Source organism: Ceratotherium simum, chromosome 14 (assembly GCF_057802395.1).
Source record: "Ceratotherium simum simum isolate JZ-2026a chromosome 14, ASM5780239v1, whole genome shotgun sequence".
Classification (NCBI taxonomy): Eukaryota; Metazoa; Chordata; class Mammalia; order Perissodactyla; family Rhinocerotidae; genus Ceratotherium; species Ceratotherium simum.
In genome coordinates, this window is record NC_141913.1 from 35975310 (window position 1) to 35993102 (window position 17793).

The 17793-nt window shown below is 44.9% G+C and overlaps 1 protein-coding gene across 2 annotated transcripts in view; it reads right to left on the reverse strand.

Annotated features, from left to right (window-relative positions):
- LOXHD1 (lipoxygenase homology PLAT domains 1) overlaps positions 1 to 17793 on the reverse strand; it is a 175738-nt gene that overhangs the window by 132441 nt on the left and 25504 nt on the right. For both annotated transcript variants that reach the window (XM_004422502.3, XM_087438825.1), the window contains exon 5: positions 55 to 153. In XM_004422502.3, the coding sequence (XP_004422559.2) occupies positions 55 to 153 (99 nt within the window). The remainder of the gene's footprint in view (positions 1 to 54; positions 154 to 17793) is intronic.

The window sequence follows — 17793 nt, forward strand, 5'->3', positions numbered from 1 at the left end:
GGAGGGTGGGAAACAGCCTAACTAAGAAGCAGTTCTGGGCATGGCTGGCATTACCTGTGTCTCCGTACTCTCCAAAGATATTGATGAAGACGTCGGCATCAGTCCCTGCACCAATGACATCACCAGTGTACACCTTGACTTCATACTTGTTACCTGGGAATGAGGACAGAGAAGGCCTCAGCTCATTAGGATCCTGAGTAGAGAAGAACAGAGGTCCCAAACTAGCTACCATACCATTCACCCTTCCCTCCAGCAATGCATGAATTGTCACCATTACTGTCAATAACCAAGCAAGAAATAAGTCGCCTGATATTGGTTCCAAATGGTCATTGCTAAACTGCATGCATAGCATAAAACAGAGGTTTTATGCTGAAAACATGCTATTCTGAAAACAGAAGGGACTTCTGTTTTCATATACTAATATGTTGCCTCAGGATGCATGAATCAACCCAAATCCAAGGTGCCACCCTGAACCAACCCACCAGCATACTTCCCCTGGATACTGAGATGACTCTAACTGGACCCCCTGCATCTACTCTGCCTTCTCCGATCTGTTCTGCACACTACATTACAGTAGAAAAATTTACTGGGGAAAATGCATTATGTAAATTAAAATCAAATTTATGAGTAAATTTCAAGGCCATAACAAATGCAGAGACTAGAGGCACCAATCGAAGCAGCAAATGCATGCTTAGGGGTTACCTCATTTGAAGACCTGTATCTGCTTCCTGTATCTTTGCTCCATTTATTGAACAGAAACTCATTCTCTGTAACCCCCCAATGCCTCAGCCTTGGCCATGGCCTTGAGAGGGGATGGGGCTCAATGTAAACTTGACAACATGATGATCCCTGCCCAGGTCTCCCCAGTTGGAGCCCACCTTAGAGTGGGGGGCAAAGGGCAGGGGTTGCTGTGTGGTGTGGAAGGGAGACTCCTCTGACAATTCCAAGAGCTGAGCAACTTTGCCTTCCCTTCTCCCTTCCTGTGATGGCTTTCTATTTTTTGTGCAGCAGAATCTTTTATTCAGATGTCTTATGCCCAATATGTGAAGCTGATAAAAACTAGAGCTGTTTTAATTGAGGCAAGAGTCCCAGCCCCTCTGCCCACCTCCTCCCTAGAGCCTTCCCTGATGTCCCAGCCCCCAGCGGTCTTTCTCCTCTGCCCTCCTTGGCTCCACCATGTCGTCTGTGTCAATGATTTCTGATTTTCGTCATCTACTACCTTGTGCTGTTTGCTGTTTCTTGCAGATGAGACTTCTAAGTTCCTGAAGAACTTAAAAGAAGGCTGGGAGCAGGACTTCATTCTCTTATATAGCCTCCCCCACAGCCCCTAGCGCAGTGCTGGACACATATTAGAGTCTAATTGAGTATGTCGGAAAGCGGATTGAATCAAATTTCCTAAAGTTCAAAGTCCCAAAGAAGTTGCTCAGGACAAAGGAGTGAAGTGGGAGACAAGGAGAAAACCTAACTGCATCCATTCTCCATCTCGAATCCTGCTCAGCAGTACAGGGCTGGCCCTCTAGAGATGCCACAGTGTAGAATACTGCAGGGGACCCACAGGGACATGCCACCCCTACAGCCCTGATGGCTGGTCTTTGACCTGCTGAGGACCCTGAGCCAGGAGGGAGTAATGTCTTCTCTTTCTCTTCTGAATCTTCACTTGGTGAAACCCGTCAAGGGGGAGGGAAGACCTTCTAATCCTTGTCCCCAACTGAAGGCTCCAGTAGGACAGTCATTCTCAGATCCCTTTCTCCCTCTTGCTTCCTCATGAAGACCCTCTGAGGCAGGAGACAGAATCAGGGCCTTCAGAAGAGGACAGACCCAGGCAATCCCCAGATCAGTGGCTTGAAACTTGAGCCACATTCAAGCTACTTGGGGAGCTTGTTAACAAGGCAGATTTCCAGGTTCCCCTTCCTGAGATGCTGAGTCACGTGGTTGTAAAGGACCAGGAAGGCCTCGGCACATCCAGCTGATCCTGTCACTGATTGTCTTCCAAGTTGCAGGGGCTCCCGCTGCGAGGCTGGTACTTTCCTCCCCTGGCTGGCAGGGCCTCTGAGAATCATTCATTTTGATTCAAGTCTTTTCTCAGGCCCAGTCCAGGGCTCACTTCACACAAAGGCAAGACCCCTCTGCAGGGTGGCAAGATGCCCAGGGCCCCTTGGCCGGCCGTGACAGGGTGGGGTGGGGACCAAGAGAGGCTCTAAAGGCCACTGCTGAGCATCAGTCAGTCAGAAGGGGCAACAGGCCAGGCAAGCAGCCTGCCCTAGGGACTGGCCCCACCCAACAACAAGCCCTTGGGCAACTTGTGAGCCTGCATAGGCTAGGTGCCTGGATTCTCTGCAGCTGGGCGAGTGGGTCCACCTCTGCCAGGCAGGGCATGCCTGGAGTGTGTGGGGCATTGGTGGAGTGTGTGGGGCCCCTACCACGGGGTGACTAGGTCCACTTCAGGGGGTTGGGGCATGCGCTCAGGGCAGGACTGTGTTGACTGTGTGTGTGGCCCTGTGGGCAGTGGGGCTTGTCAGCTGCAGAAGACTTGTTCTTCTCAAACAGCCACATAGGGGATCAGCCCCACCTTCCAAAGCCTGAAACAACTGGGTGCTCCTGTGCCTGAGGCCAGCGCCACCCAGCTGCAATTCTCAGAGAGCTGACAAGAGCCTTATAGGCCAAGGCCTACAACAATTGTAAGTCCCTGAGCCTAACAATCAGCTGGGGGCCTACTCACTTAACAGAAAAACTGCAACAGGAATGTGCTATTAGACCTTGCAGCCAACTGTGCTGGGGCTCCCCACACCTGATAAAGAGACTGAAGTGTCCATAACAGCCACATGCAGCTGAGCATTACAACCAGCCAGCCAGGGCAACAGCCTAGCCTCCCCATGTACCTACAGCAAGAGCCACCCTGCTACAACAGAAGGACATATGTAGCCCACACGGGGGTCACTCCTGGAACATTTGGAACTGGTGATGAGAGGGAAGCACACTGCTGGGCCTCATGAGGCATCTCTTATATAAGGTCATCTCTCCAAGATCAGGAGACATAGCTGACCTACCTAATACAAAGATACAAGCACAGAGAAAGAGGCAAAATGAGGGGGCAAAGGAATATGTTCCAAGTAACAGAACAGGACAAAACCCCAGAAAAAGAACTAAATGAAACAGAAATGAGCAATCTACCTGACAAAGAGTTCAAACAACGAGTCATAAGGATGCTCACTGATCCTGGGAGAAGAATGGATGAACTCAGTGAGAACATCAACAAAGAAACGAAAAATATAAAAAAGAAACAATCAGAAAGGAAGAATACAGTACTGGAAATGGAAAATTCACTAGAGGGACTCAAAAGCAGAGTAGAGGATACAGAAGAACAGATCAGCAAGCTGAATGAAAGACTAGAGGAAATCACCCAAGCTGAACAGATAAAAGAAAAAGGAATTAAAAAGAGTGAGGACAGTCTAAGGGACCTTAACATCAAGTGCACTAACATCCACATTATAGGTGTCCCAGAAGGAGAAGAAAGAGACAAAGGGGCAGGGAATCTATTTGGAGAAATAATAGCTGAAAACTTTCCTAACCTAAGGAAGGAAATAGACATTGAGGTATAGGAAGCACAGAGAGCCCCAAAAAAGATAAACCCAAAGTGGCCCACATCAAGACATATCATAATTAAATATGTCCAGAATTAAAGATAAAGAGAGAATCCTAAAAGCCACAAGAGAAAGGCAACAAGTTACATACAAAAGAAACAGAATAAGGCTATCAGCTGACTTTTCAGCAGAAACCTTACAGGCTAGAAAAGAGTGGCATGATATGTTTAAAGTGCTAAAAGGAAAAAACCTATCACCAAGAATACTCTACCTGACAAGGTTATCATTCAGAATGGAAGGAGAGATAAAGAGTTTCCCAGACAAGCAAACATTAAAGGAGTTTATCACCAAGACACCTCCTACAAGAAATGCTACAGGGACTTATTTAAGGAGGAAAGAGAAGACCACAAATAGGAAAAAATTATCTATTTCCATGATAAGAGGATAATGGTCACAAATGCACAAAAAAAGGGTTAGATATGATATCAAAAACATAAAATGTTGGAGGAGGGGAGTAAAAAAGTAGAGCTTTTAGAAAGAGGTCAAACTAAAGACACCATCAACTTAATATAGATTGCTATATACATAGGCTATTATATATAAACCTCATAGTAACGACAAACTAGAAACCTACAATAAATACACAGAAAACTAAGAGAAAACAACCCAAACATAATACTAAATAAAGCCATCAAACCACAAGGGAAGAGAGCAAGAGAAGAAGAAAGGAACAGAGAAGAACTACTAAAACACCCAGAAAAAAGTCAAAAAATGACAATAAGTACGCACTTACCAACAGCTACTTTAAATGTCAATGGACCAAATGCTCCAATTAAAAGGCAGAGGGTGCGGGGCCAGCCCCATGGCTTAGCAGTTAAGTGCGCACGCTCCGCTACTGGCGGCCCGGGTTTGGATCCTGGGCGCGCACCGACACACCGCTTCTCCGGCCATGCTGAGGCAGCATCCCACATACAGCAACTAGAAGGATGTGCAACTATGACATACAACTATCTACTGGGGCTTTGGGGAGAAAAAAAGGAGGATTGGCAGTAAATGTTAGATCAGAGCCGGTCTTCCTCAGCAAAAAGAGGAGGATTGGCATGGGTGTTAGCTCAGGGCTGATCTTCCTCACAAAAAAAAAAGGCATAGGGTGGCTGATTGGATACGAAAATAAGATCCATATATTTGCTGCACACAAGAGACATGCTTCAGACCTAAAGACACTCACAAACTGAAAGTGAAAGGATGGAAAAAGATACTCCACGCAAATGGCAATGAAAAGAAAGCTGGGGTAGCAGTACTTATATCAGACAAAATAGACTTTATAACAAAAACTATAACAAGAGACAAAGAAGGGCACTACATAATGATCAAGGGAACAATCCAACAAGATGATATAACACTTGTAAATATCTATGCACCCAACAGACGAGCGCCTAAATATGTAAAGCAATTATTAACAGACAAAAATGGGGAAATAGATAGTAACACAATAATAATAGGGGACTGGAACACTCAACTTACACCAATGGATAGATCATCCAAACAGAAGATCAATAAGGAAACATTGGTCTTAAACGACACACTAGACCAGATGGACTTAGTAGATATATAAAGAACATTGCATCCAAAAACTGAAGAATACACATTCTTTTCAAATGCACATGGAACATTCTCCAGGATTAATCACATTTTAGGCCACAAAACAAGTCTCAATAAATTTAAGAAGACTGAAATAATACCAAGCATCTTTTCTGACCACAACAGTATGAAACTAGAAATCAACTACAGGAAGAAAATCAGAAAAGCCACAAATATGTGGAGATTAAACAAAATGCTACTGAACAACGATTGAGTCAATGAAGAAATCAAAGGAGAAATCAAAAAATACCTGGAGACAAATGAGAATACGACAGACCAGAATTTATGGGATACAGAAGAATTGGTTCTAAGAGGGAAGTTTATAGCAATACAGGCCTACCTCAAAAAACAAGGAAAATCTCAAACAATCTAACAGTGCACCTAAAGGAACTGGAAAAAGAAGAACAAACAAAGCCCATAATCAGTAGAAGGAGGGAAATAATAAAAATCAGAGCAGAAATAAATGAAATAGAGACTAAAAAAACAATAGACAAAATCAATGAAACCAAGAGCTGGTTCTTTGAAAAGATAAGTGAAATTGACAAACTTTTAGCTAGACTCACCAAAAAAAAGAGAAGGCTCAAATCAATAAAATCAGAAATGAAAGAGGAGAAATTACAATGGACACCCACCAAAATACAAACGATTATAAGAGAATACCACAAAAACCTATATGCCGACAAATTGGATAATCTAGATGTACAGGCTCTGTAGATGTACAATAATCTAGAAGAAATGGATAAATCCTTAGAATCATACAATCCTCCAAAACTGAATCAAGAAGAAATAGAGAATTTGAATAGACCAATCACCAGCAAGGAGATCTAAACAGTAATCAAAAATCTCCCAAAAAATAAAAGTCCAAGACCAGACGGCTTCCCTGGTGAATTCTACCAAACATTCAAAGAAGACTTAATACCTATCCTTCTCAAACTCTTCCAAAAACTGAAGAGGAAGGGAAGCTTCCTAACTCATTCTACAAAGCCAACATTACCCTGATACCAAAACCACATAAAGACAACACAAAAAAAGAAAATTACAGCCCAATATCACTGATGAACATTAATGCAAAAATCCTCAATAAAATACTAGCAAAATGAATACAACAATACATTAAAAAGATCATACACCATGATCAAGTGGGATTTCTTCCAGGGACGCGGGGATGGTTCAACATCCACGCACCAATCAACGTGATACTCCACATTAACAAAATGAAGAGTAAAAATCACATGATCATCTCAATAGATGCAGAGAAAGCATTTGACAAGATACAGCATCCATTTATGATAAAAACTCTGAATAAAATGGGTATAGAAGGAAAGTACCTCAATATAATAAAGGTCATATATGATAAACACACAGCTAACATCATTCTCAAGGGAGAAAAATGGAAAGCCATCCCCCTAAGAACAGGAACCAGACAAGGATGCCCACTTTCACCACTCCTATTTAACATAGTATTGGAAGTCCTAGCCAGAGCAATCAGGCAAGGAAAATAAATAAAAGGGATCCATATTGGAAATGAAGAAGTGAAACTGTCACTATTTGCAGAGGACATGATTTTATACATAGAAAACCCTAAAGAATCCACCAGAAAACTTTTAGAAGTAATAAATGAATATGGTAAAGTTGCAGGATACAAAATCAACATACAAAAATCAGTTGTGTTTCTATACACTAACAACGAAGTAGCAAAAAGAGAAATTAAGAATACCATCCCATTTACAACTGGAACAAAAAGAATAAAATACCTAGGAATAAACTTAACCAAAGAGGTGGAAGATCTGTACACTGAAAACTATAAAACATTGTTGAAAGAAATTGAAGAAGACACAAAGAAATGGAAAGATATTCCGTGCTCTTGGATTGGAAGAATTAGCATAGTTAAAATGTCCATACTTCCTAAAGCAATTTATAGATTCAACACAATCTTATCAAAGTTCCAAGAACATTTTCCACAGAAATAGAACAAAGAATCCTAAAATTTATGTGGAACAACAAAAAACCAAAAGGCCAAAGGAATCCTGAGAAAAAAGAACAAAGCTGGAGGTATCACACTCCCTGATTTCAAAATATACTACAAAGCTATAGTAACCAAAACAGCATGGCAGTGGCACAAAAACAGATGCACAGATGAATGGAACAGAATCAAGAGCCCAGAAATAAACCCACACATCTATGGACAGCTAATTTTCAACAAGGGAGCCAAGAATATACAACGGAGAGAGGAAAGTCTCTTCAATAAATGGTGTTGGGAAAACTGGTCAGTCACAAGCAAAAAGTGAAAGTAGACCCTTATCTTACACCATACACAAAAATTAACACAAAATGGATTAAAGACTTGAATGTAAGACCTGAAGCTCTGAAACTTCTAGAAGAAAACATAGGTGGTACGCTTTTCAACATCAGTCTTAACATATTTTCAAGCACCATGTGTGACCAGGCAAGGGAAACAATAGAAAAAATAAAGAAATGAGACTACATCAAACTAAAAAGCTTCTGCACAGCAAAGGAAACCATCAACAAAAGGAAAAGACAACCTAACAATCGGGAGAAGATATTTGCAAACCATATATCTGATAAGGGGTTAATATCCAAAATATATAAAGAACTCATACATCTGAACAACCAAAAAACTAACAACCCAATTAAAAAATGGGCAAAAGACCTGAAGAGATATTTCTCCAAAGAAGATATACAGATGGCCAACAGGCACATGAAAAGATGTTCAACATCATTAACTATCAAGGAGATGCAAATCAAAACTACAATGAGATATCACCTCACTCTCATCAGGATGGCTATAATTAACAAGACAAGAAACAACAAGTGTTGGAGAGGATGTGGAGAGAAGGGAACTCTCATATACTGCTGGTGGGAGTGCAAACTGGTGCAGCCACTATGGAAAACAGTATGGAGATTCCTCAAAAAAATTAAGAGTAGAACTACCATACGTTCCAGCTATTCCACTGCTGGGTATTTATCCAAAGAACATGAAAACATGAATGCATGAATATACATGCACCTCTGTGTTTATTGCAGCATTATTCATAATAGCCAAGACTTGGAAGCAACCTAGGTGCCCATCAAGGGATGAATGGATAAAGAAGATCACTACTCAGCTGTAAGAAACGATGAAATCCAGCCATTTGTGACAACATGGATGGACCTTGAGGGTATTGTGCTAAGTGAGATAAGTCAGAGGGGAAAAGTCAAATACCATATGATTTCACTCATAAGTAGAAGATAAAAACAACAACAAGCAATCGTATAGAGACAGAGATTGGATTGGGGGTTACCAGAGGGGAAGTGGGCAGGGAGAAGGGCAAAAGGGGTTATTAGGCACATGTGTGTGGTGATAGACTGTAATTAGTCTTTGGGTGGTGAACGTGACATAATCTGTTCAGAAATTGAAATATAATGATGTACACCTGAAGTTTATATCATGTTATAAAGCAATGTTACTGCAATAAAAAAAAAAAAAAGAAGGAGCAACAAGATTCCAGAAGGAAGTGGGCACAGTGAAGCAGGAGAAAGGATGAGGGGGCAGGGAAGCATTTGTGGAAGGAGTAGCAGACATTCTGAATCATTCCCGGAGGCAGAATTTGAATTAGTGGGTTGAATTATAAAAAGGGATATTTTAGCTCACCAAAAGAAACAATTTCTAGTAGCTAGGGCTGTCCAACAAAGGACTGGGATGCCCTTGGTGGAAGTGAGTCTCCCATCCCCAGAGACACCCAAGCAGTCACCATGTGCCAAGCACACTGATGGAGAGCCATCTGTCAGGGATGCTGTGGAGAAAATGCCAGAGGTGAGGGAGTGTGAGAACACTAAGGATCATTTTCAATCTGCAATCCCATGACATTTGACCAGGAAAGGCAGCCCTGTAGACCCTGGAGGGAAGCCAGGAGAGCAAGGAAGCATCTCAGAAGATGGGGGAGGTACCCATGGCTCATGCAGGCGAGGCCTGGGAAGCAGGAGCCCCCATGCAGGGCTTTGGGAACACACTGCATCTCTGTCTTGGGAAAGTCCAGAGAAGAAGAGCATCAGGGCTGAAGTGAGGCAATGTGGGAGACAAGCCAAGGGCTGGGGATCAAGAGGCCAAACAGAGCTGGGGTGGGATGGAGCTTCTAGGCCTTTCCAATGAGGTAGACAAGGGGCCCATGCGCAGGGATCAGGAAGTCAGGTGAACAGAGTGCAGGAGGAAGTTGATTCTGGAACAAGGCTGGACTGTCTTCTAAACTCTGTAGAACTTTCTATGGCAAGATGGGGCCTACCTCATGTAGTTGGCTAGGTGGAGAGCAGGAGCCCCATGTGTCAGATGACCTCTGACCACACTGAGGAGGGCCTGAGAGCTGCAGCGGGGGTGGGCGGGCATGCCTTACAAACCACTCTTTAAAAGGCCCTGTAGATGTACAATGAGGCTTATTATGCTACTCTTCTCTCTCTTTCTTCCACATTTCCTCTTCAAGCAGAACCCCATACTATCTGATTTGCTATTTTCCAAACAAGGCCTAGGGCCCAGTGCCAATCCTAAATTGTGATTGAATGCATATATTGATGAAAGAGCAAGGCTAAATAAAAGCAGCGCTTCGTTCTTTCACCGTTGGCCAGCTGTCAACACAGGGCATCAAGCCTTCCTCTGAAATGGTCATAGGAGAGCCCTCCAATTTCCTGTGATCAGAATTTCAATGAGCACAAAGTTGCCATCTGGTGACAAGTGAGTTTTTCAGCCAGAGGGGAAGGTGAAGGGCTAATAAAATCCCTGCCCCAGGGGCAAGCCCTGTGGCCTAGTGGTTAAGTTCAGTGCACTCTGCTTCAGCAGCCCAGGTTTGGTTCCCGGGCGTGGACCTACACAACTCATCAGTAGCCATGCTGTGGCGGCGACCCACATACAAAATAGAGGAAGACTGGCACAGATGTTAGGTCAGGGCAAATCTTCCTCAAGCAAAAAGAGGAAGCTTGGCAACAGATGTTAGCTCAGAGTGAATCTTCCTCAGAAAAAAAAAAAAAACAACCCTGCCCCAGAGGTCAGAAGGGAGCAAGGCAGTCATGAGAAAGCCAATGAGAAGAAAGGGTTGAAAGAGGATGGCCAGGGCTGACCTACTGACAATACTAAACATTCACACAGGCCTTGCAGTTCACGAGGCACTTCCACATCCTTGTTGTCATCTGATCCAAACAGTGGCCACATAGTATAAGCAGGGCAGGTTGACATTCTCATTGACAGAGAGGAAACTGAGGCTCAGAGGGTGAGGTGGCTTCCCCAAGGACACACAGCTGTTAAATGATGCAGAAGGGGCTCAAAGCCAGGTCTCTTGTATCTGAATCCAGGGGTCTTTCCAGAATACTCGTGGCCTTTCATGATCTACGCCAGGGGTTGGCATCACTTTTCTGTAAGAGCCAGATAATAAATATCCTAGGCCTTGCAGGCCACTTGGTCTCTGTTGCAACTGCTCGGCTCTGCTGTCATATCACCAAAGCAGCCATACACAACCCTAGGTGAATATTACATAAACAAACGGGCCTGCTTGTGTGCCAATAAAACTTTATTTGTAGACATAGACATGTGAATTTCATATAACTTTCCTGTGTCATGAGATATCATTCTTGTTTTGATTTCTTTTCAGCCCTTTAAAAATATAAAAGCCTTTCTTAGCTCGTGGTCCTCACAAAGACAGGCGGCAGGCCGGGTTTGGCCCACAAGCTGTAGTTGGCACCCCGTGCCCTAAGCTCTCGTGTGCTCTCAGGAACTGTTCTGTGGGTTTCTAGGCAGAGGACTGTGGGCAACTCTGCTCCCTGCGGCCTGGAATGGGAGCAGAGCTGCCTGGTGCAGGGATGGTCAGCTGCTGGTTGTAGGATATTCACAGCACATCCTAACCACTAGCTAAGCAGCTCAAGGCTCTGAAGATTGGGGAACTATTGCCTTTTCTCTGTTGGGGTGGAGGGGGTGAGAAGGAGTGTGTCCTGTGCCCACTGTGGGCAGGCAGGGCCAGCTTTCCCTGCCCCCACAATGCTGTATGACTGGGCTGAGCCTGAGGTTCCCCTGAGTCCAGTAGAGAAGAGGGTCTGGTCTGGGATTTCCTGAAGGTAGGGACAGATGGCAGGACCAGTTCTGCAACCTTGGCCATCATGCCTTCAGCTAACTGCCTGGCTAAGAGTGAGCAAGGAGCAGAGACGGGAAGAGAGGGGAAGGTCAAGTTGGAGAATGGGCTAGCAAGGAGTTCATTGCCCTTCCTGAGCAAGCATGGGAGAAACAGGGCCTAGTGATGGATCACGGGAATTGTTGCCCAAGTCAGCTCTGGAGTTGGCCTGTGGTTTACCCATTTGGCGTATTATCTGCTATAAAATTCTCCCTAGAAGTGATTTCTCTCTGGCCTCTCAGCAGGGCTACCATTAGCCCATACAGTGCAGTGCCTTTGTACAAATTAGAAAAAGAGATGTCTCCCTCAAGACGCTTTACTGCCATCTGTTGGATAATTGTCATAATAAATGCAAACCGTATAACCTCTATGATGTGAAAGGTGTCTCCTTACATAGTCGCACTTGTGCAGTGCGCAACCTGCACATCTGAACCCAACAATCCTACCTTTCAGGTAGTAGCTTCCTTCCACTAAAAGTCAGTGTGACATAGAGACAGAGATTGGATTGATGGTTACCAGAGGGGAAGTGGGAGGGACAATTGAGAAAGGGATGATTAGGCACAAGTGTGTGGTGATGGAATGTAATTAGTATTTGGGTGGTGAACATGATGTAATCTGTGCAGAAATAGAGGTAGAATGATGTACACCTGAGATTTATACAATGTTATAAACGAATGTTACCACAATAAAAAAAAAAAAGGTCAACGGGAACCCAAAGAAGCTAAACTAATTTGAGCATTGATCTGAGCAATTTACAATAAGGAATATAGACCAGATATTAAGCTAATCACATGTTGCCTTCCAAAGCCAAACAGAATTGAGCTGGGGTCCTGTACAGATGGCATAGTTGCAGCCTAAAAACAGATTGCTGCCTCAAGGCCACAGCATAGGGTTGTCTGTGTCCTTCTTGTCCTGCCCAGGGGATACACAAGACCTGTCTTGCCCTTTTTTTCCTCTGTAGGGCCCACGGCAGAGGCACAAGGCTGCTACCTCCAACAGGAAATCTGTGCCCTGCAGGCCAGCCGGAAGCTGCCTGCGTGGGCTTCCAGAAAAGGCAGGCACTGGCAGGCCCTCACTGCCTCCTGCGCCTGGTGCAGCAGCCGCCCCCACAGCCTCCCTTGCGCTCTGTCTGGAACAGTCAGCACACAGCAGCAACAGAACACGTCAGAGAGTCAGCCTGGGTTGCCGGGAAAGACACAGCCATGAGGGGGCCGGAACCCCCAAATCCTGGTGCCGTGTGCACAGCTAAGCCCGGCCGAGCTGCTTGTCATATTCCCCATGACAGAAGTCAAGCAAATGCCCAGGAACTAAGCCTCCGTCCCACTTGCAAAGAAGGGACCATCCCACACTCAACGTGATTTGAGCCTCAGAGAAGCTCACGTGGTCCAGGCTTCTTTGGGAAGCAGAGAATCATGAATGAACTGATGATTAACTGACGCACGGAGGCTCTTTCCCTTGCCTCTCGTCCATTCCCAGATCCTGTGTAATTAGAACGTGGCTTTATTTGTTTGGGCAGGTGAGGGTGGGGAGCGGGTTGGAAGGAAGATGACTGGACTTGGTTTTACCCCAAACTGAATCTGCAGTGGTTCACACCCTGACACCCGTCACTTCCGCTCACAGAGAGTCAGACGTGTGGAGGTGAGATCCCACAGGTTCTGCGTAGGAGGAGATGAAAATGGTGAGGAGAGAAATTCAGCAGGGCTGCCCTATTCCCTGAAACAAAACAAACAAGCAGGGCTGCTCTGGTGGGGAGGGGACGAGGGAGGATGTTCTCCCCCACCCAGGGAAGGCCCCTGATGACTCAAGCCTGCACGGGTGTGGGGAGGGGGTGGCTGGCGGAACCCAAGGATGGGCAGCAATGCTACATGTCCAGAGCTGGGTCATGGCCACTGACAAACGAAGGCTCCCCCCAGCCCATGGACTGGAGTTCTCCCTCCCCCTAGGCTGCCCCCAGAAGTTTTCCTCTTCCTTCTCTCAGGTTCTCTCACCCAGATTCACCCTATTCTTCAAATAGGACTGGAATGTCTCTGCTTTCTCTAGAACGCCTTCAACCTCACTGATCTTGCAGACACACCCACTTATCAAAATAATAATGAGTCTCTATTGCTTAATGAGGACTTACTATGGGCCAGTCACACCTATTATTTCATTTAATCCTCACAATGACAGACCTTAATGCTACTATTGTCACCATTTACTGATGAGGCAATGGAAGCAGGAGGTTAAGAAAGTCCTTAACCAAGTCTCCACAGTTGGAAAGGGTGAAGCTCAGATTTGGACTAAAGGGATCTAGACAAGAAGGCTCTCTCTTAGCTGTCATTTCACTCACCCTGCTAGGTCTAGCTTACACCCCACCTCCCAGGGCTTCAGTGCTCCTCTCCAGAACTCCTGGGGTCTATGCCACTTACTTGGCACTTCACATGTGCTCAAGCAAGCCATGGGTTTGACCTCAACCGAGCCTAGTTATGCAGCGACATTAAACCATCGCCCAGTCCTTAATAGTTGCTCATGGGAAGTAATGAAGAAAAAACACTCTACCCTTTTATCACCCACAGATAAATATGCAGCTAGTACATTTTCCTAAGAAACTCTACTGTAAGCCTCATGTTATCAGGTGTTGAAACAGTATGGAGTAGATAAACTTTCACTCCTTTTAGCTTATCATGCTCATCCCCCCATCCAATTCATTGCCAAGCAGACGGAGCTATTTCCACATGCCCCTCAGTCACTCATCTTCCTTGGCTCCCTTTCTGCTGCTCTACAGAAGACCCATCTCTTCCACCTGCACGCCCTGCAACCTTGACTCCATTTCGTCTCTTTCCAACCCCGGTTCCACTCCACTGCTGGTTTATCCTCCCACAATGCTGGGAAACCAGCTCCTCTCAGACACTGCTGGAGGAACCAAAACGTAATACTGCCTTCCTGGAGGGCAGGCGATAATGCGTGTTAACATTCTGCAAACCCCTGGAACCAACAATTCAATCCCTGTGCATAATAATTAGTTTATACTAGGAAATAATTGTATTCATAGATTACCTATACAGATGTCTATCACAGCATTGTTAATAATAACAAAAAAAATGAGAACAGCCTAAAAATATCCAAAATGGGGGATTGTTGGGATGAATTATGATATTCATCCATTCATGGAATACCATGTAGCCATTTAAAATAATGGTTTAGAAGATTATTCAATGATATAATATAGTATTGAGTAAAAAAACTTGGTCACAGAGTTGACTATAATACAATACTATTTTTAATCAATATGTAGTTTTTAATACATTGAGTCAGTGTTAACATGAGTGTCTCCAAGGCTATCCTACTCAGTGATTAAGTTCAAGGCTCTGGGTTTGCTCTTGGCTCCATCATGTATATGCAAATTACTTAACTCTCTGTGCCTCAGATTCCTTCATCTGTAAAATAGGGATAACAATAATAACTCTGTCATAAAGTTGTTGTGAAGATTAGATAGATGGATAGATAGGAAGGTAGATAGATAGACAGGTAATAGATAAATAGGTAGATAGATGATGATAGATTAGATAGATAGATAGATAGATAGATAGATAGATGATAGGTATATCAGAATGATGCCTGACATTGAGTAAGTATCCAATAAAATTTAGCTATTATCATTTTTGGGTGATGAGATTATGGAAGATTTTATTATTCTTCTTGCTTATTTGGACTTTTGAAATTTTTTCAATAGCCAAGTTTTTTCCCTGTAATTGAAAACTAAAGATTCACTTCACCTAAAGTTAATACTTGAATAAGTCATGCCGTCTATAGTCCACAGGAAGCTGTTGAGAACTCCTGCCGGTCTCTAAGACACCCCTAAAGAAAATCCGTGCACATGACAGATGCTCTTACACCCTTCAGCTGGCTTTGGCACCAGAAACCTTGGAGCTGGCCAGAGTGGCTATGAGGGAGGAGGGAGGATTGAGGACTGGATGGAGGAAGAGAGAAAGAAGAAGCAAGGGCCACCAGGTAGACATCCAGCCCCAGGCAGGTGGGAACCCCTTCTCTGACACTGGGTTCACTGTGGCCAACACTTGGAGTTCAGGGGAGGGGTCCAGCAGGAAATCATTGGTGGCTGGAATGGACACCCACAGCTGGATCAGCTGTGGATCAGAGCCAAGGCAATATCTGCATCATAAGTTCAGATTTTCATGCATACAAAATGCAACTCTGAGAAAATGCTAGCTCCACAAATAGAAAAAAACAAAGGTTATTATAAACACCTATTTGAAAATCAAAATAACCAAGTACGGGGCAATTATACAATTCCATGCATTCCCCAAAGGTTCTGATTGCTGAATTGAAAGAGATCATGACTGGTCTCAGGGGTCCTGAGGCCTCAGTGAAGCTGTGAGTTGAAGCACCTGATCCCAGCTGCGTGAATGAGACACTATGCCATCAGAGTCCATCAGTTCCCTCGAGTGCCCTCACCCTGTTTGAAAGCTTACCAAACTCCTTCTCAACCATGAAGTCTCAGCTTGGGCATCACCTCCTCTATGAAGCCCTCCTGATTCCTCCTTCCTCTATGCTTCCATTGTCCTGGGTCATCCCCCACTTAGAACATTCTATCCCTTTGCACTGTGATTATTTACTGGTCCTATTCTCTCCCCTTTGGACTCTAAGCTCCTAGAGAGAAAGGCCCATACATATTCACCCTGAGCCCAGGATCTGGTGCATAGAAGATTCCCAACAAATGCCCATTGAATGACTGAATGAGATTGAAGGAGCACCACCTAGCCTCTTGAGCCTAGGGCTCTAGCTCTGCCCATTACACTGTGTGACCAAGAGCAGGTGGCTTAACTTCCCTGGGCTTCCATTTTATCTTGTATAAAGTGGAGGAAGAGTAGATAAGGTCCCTTTTTGTCCTGAAATTCTCTGATACTCCTCACTGGGGCCTCATTTGAAACAGTTCTCTTCTTCCCACTCTTTCCGGAGATGATTTTCTGCAATGCTAAGTGGGAGCAGATGGGGTAGGCGGGAATCTGCTGTGAAGTTCAGAGGAGGAGAGCGCTGCAGGGCTGGCCCAGCTCTCCCACTCGGAAGCCCTTGTGGCTGTGACCAGGACCACCTCCATAGGGTTTGAAGGAACAAAGCCTCCCAAGCAGCACCCACAGCAAATAGAGCTCAGAGGGCCCTGGATAATGTTTGAGCTGGGTTAAGGGGAAACGTCAGGGAGAGGGAAGAGGGGTGGGAAAAGGGGAGTTTCCTGCAGGATTCAAGTGCAGTCAAGGTCATGAGTCTATTTCCAGTTGTCTAGATGAGCCTGCTGGATCCTACAGGGGATCCTGGCACAGAGAGGCTCCAAAGCCCTTTCTGATTCTGAGAGGCCAGAATCGTGAGTCTGTGCCTCTCAGAATCAGAACAAGCCTGGGTGTAGAAGAAGGGGAAACACCAGGATCATAACAACAGGAACAACCACCATGATATTTAGAACCTGTGCATTGTGGGCATACAGTCAGTGCTCGGTAATGGACTGCACCGCACTAAGGCCTTGTGTTCACTTCCCCAACTCACCAGCTCAACCACTTCGTGAAGTGTGAATTAACATTATCTCCATTTTACAGATGAGGAAATAGAGGCACATAGCTCAAGACATCTGCTCATGTTTGCATAACCAGTAGAGTGGCAGAGTCAGGTTTTGACCACAGAGAATGGGGTCCAGAGATGGAGCTCGTGATGGGGAGGTGGGCACTATGCAAAAGAATGGAAAGTACGGGGCGGAAAGGGGGTGAAATGGGAGAGAAGTATCCACAGCAGAAGGGAGGGCACCAAAAGTCAGGCTCCTCTTGCCCCTGTGGAGGAGGGCTAGTCCCGGACCCATCCTTCTGTTTGGTTGTGAGGATAAACACTCTACTAATCCTGAAAATACCCAAGAGGCCACCTAGTATGCCCACCCTACAGTGGAAAAAACTGAGGATGGGAGAGGAACTGAGATCTGCACCAGGTCTCATCACTACAGAACTAGAACTCGGGGTGTATGGTCCCATGTGCTTTCTGACCCAGAGAGCTACATTTCAAAAGTAATGATTTGATTACTCTGTAGTATCATCCAGTAGAATCTGGGGATAAGTCAAGACTGCTGGTTTATTTGGCTGAGCCCTCACGATGGGTGTTTTTTATGTCAATCACCCAGGCTGCTTTCATTTTGCATCTGCTTTTGCACCATGCAGTCCTCTGGCAGGTCCGCAATCCACTGCAGGGCAGCGCAATTTGCACATGGCCCCTAATATGTTAATCGCAAGCCTTTTCTTGTCCCGTCCCTTCTTCAAATGCACCCTGGGCACTGTGCCCAACGTGGTCTCACCAAGACAGGGCGCACATGTGGAGCTGTGTGATAATCATTGTGGAGCGCAGCGTGGGCTGTAACGAAATTGTAACCCGGTTACCTGATGAAATACCCAGGA